The 562-nt window shown below is 62.5% G+C and overlaps 1 protein-coding gene across 1 annotated transcript; it reads left to right on the top strand.

Moving 5' to 3' along the window:
• Positions 1 to 19: 19 nt before the first annotated feature.
• Positions 20 to 532, top strand: SPRG_17546 (hypothetical protein; the record flags this gene model as incomplete). The annotated part of the gene is made up of 1 exon (XM_012357049.1): positions 20 to 532. A coding segment is annotated over one exon (513 nt), but the record flags the coding sequence as incomplete, so codon positions are not given.
• Between the last annotated feature and the right edge of the window lie 30 nt (positions 533 to 562).

Below are 562 nucleotides of genomic sequence, written 5' to 3'. Positions count from 1 at the left end.
GTACTCGAATACGGATCCGATGCGCGACACCAGAGCCCGCTGGGAGGCGATTGTCGCCAAGTTTGGCAGCAAGGCCGTCATCACCGAGGTCGGATGGCCCTTTGCGGGCGGCAGCTATGGCTCGCACGTCGCGTCGTACGACATGGCCGTCTCCTACTTTAACGCGTTCCGCGACTGGGTGCGCCAAGGCAACGGCGGGCCGCTGCCGGCGTACTTTATGTTCCACGACAACCCGTCCAAAGGTGGGTTTGAAGCCCACTTTGGCCTGGCCGATGGGAATGCCAACTGGAAGTTGGAGTTGAATGCGCCCTCGACCGCACCCGTCCCGATGGTTCCTACCGACCCTCAGTTTTTGCTGCAAACCGCGACGGGCTCGGTGATCTACGAGATGTACAAGCGCCTCTTTGCCTACGCCGAGTCGCCGTGCGCGAACGAGCGCTGGCGCTACAACCGCGCGACGAACCAGATCGTCTCCGTCTCGAGCGGGCAGTGTCTCGACGCGTACCTTGCGAACGCCCGCTTCTACGTGCACGTCTGGCCCTGCGACGCGTCGAATCAAAAC

This window comes from Saprolegnia parasitica, assembly GCF_000151545.1.
Source record: "Saprolegnia parasitica CBS 223.65 unplaced genomic scaffold supercont2.708, whole genome shotgun sequence".
Taxonomy (NCBI): domain Eukaryota; phylum Oomycota; class Saprolegniomycetes; order Saprolegniales; family Saprolegniaceae; genus Saprolegnia; species Saprolegnia parasitica.
The sequence above is the reverse complement of the archived record's forward strand: the minus strand, read 5'-3'. Positions and strand labels throughout refer to the sequence as shown.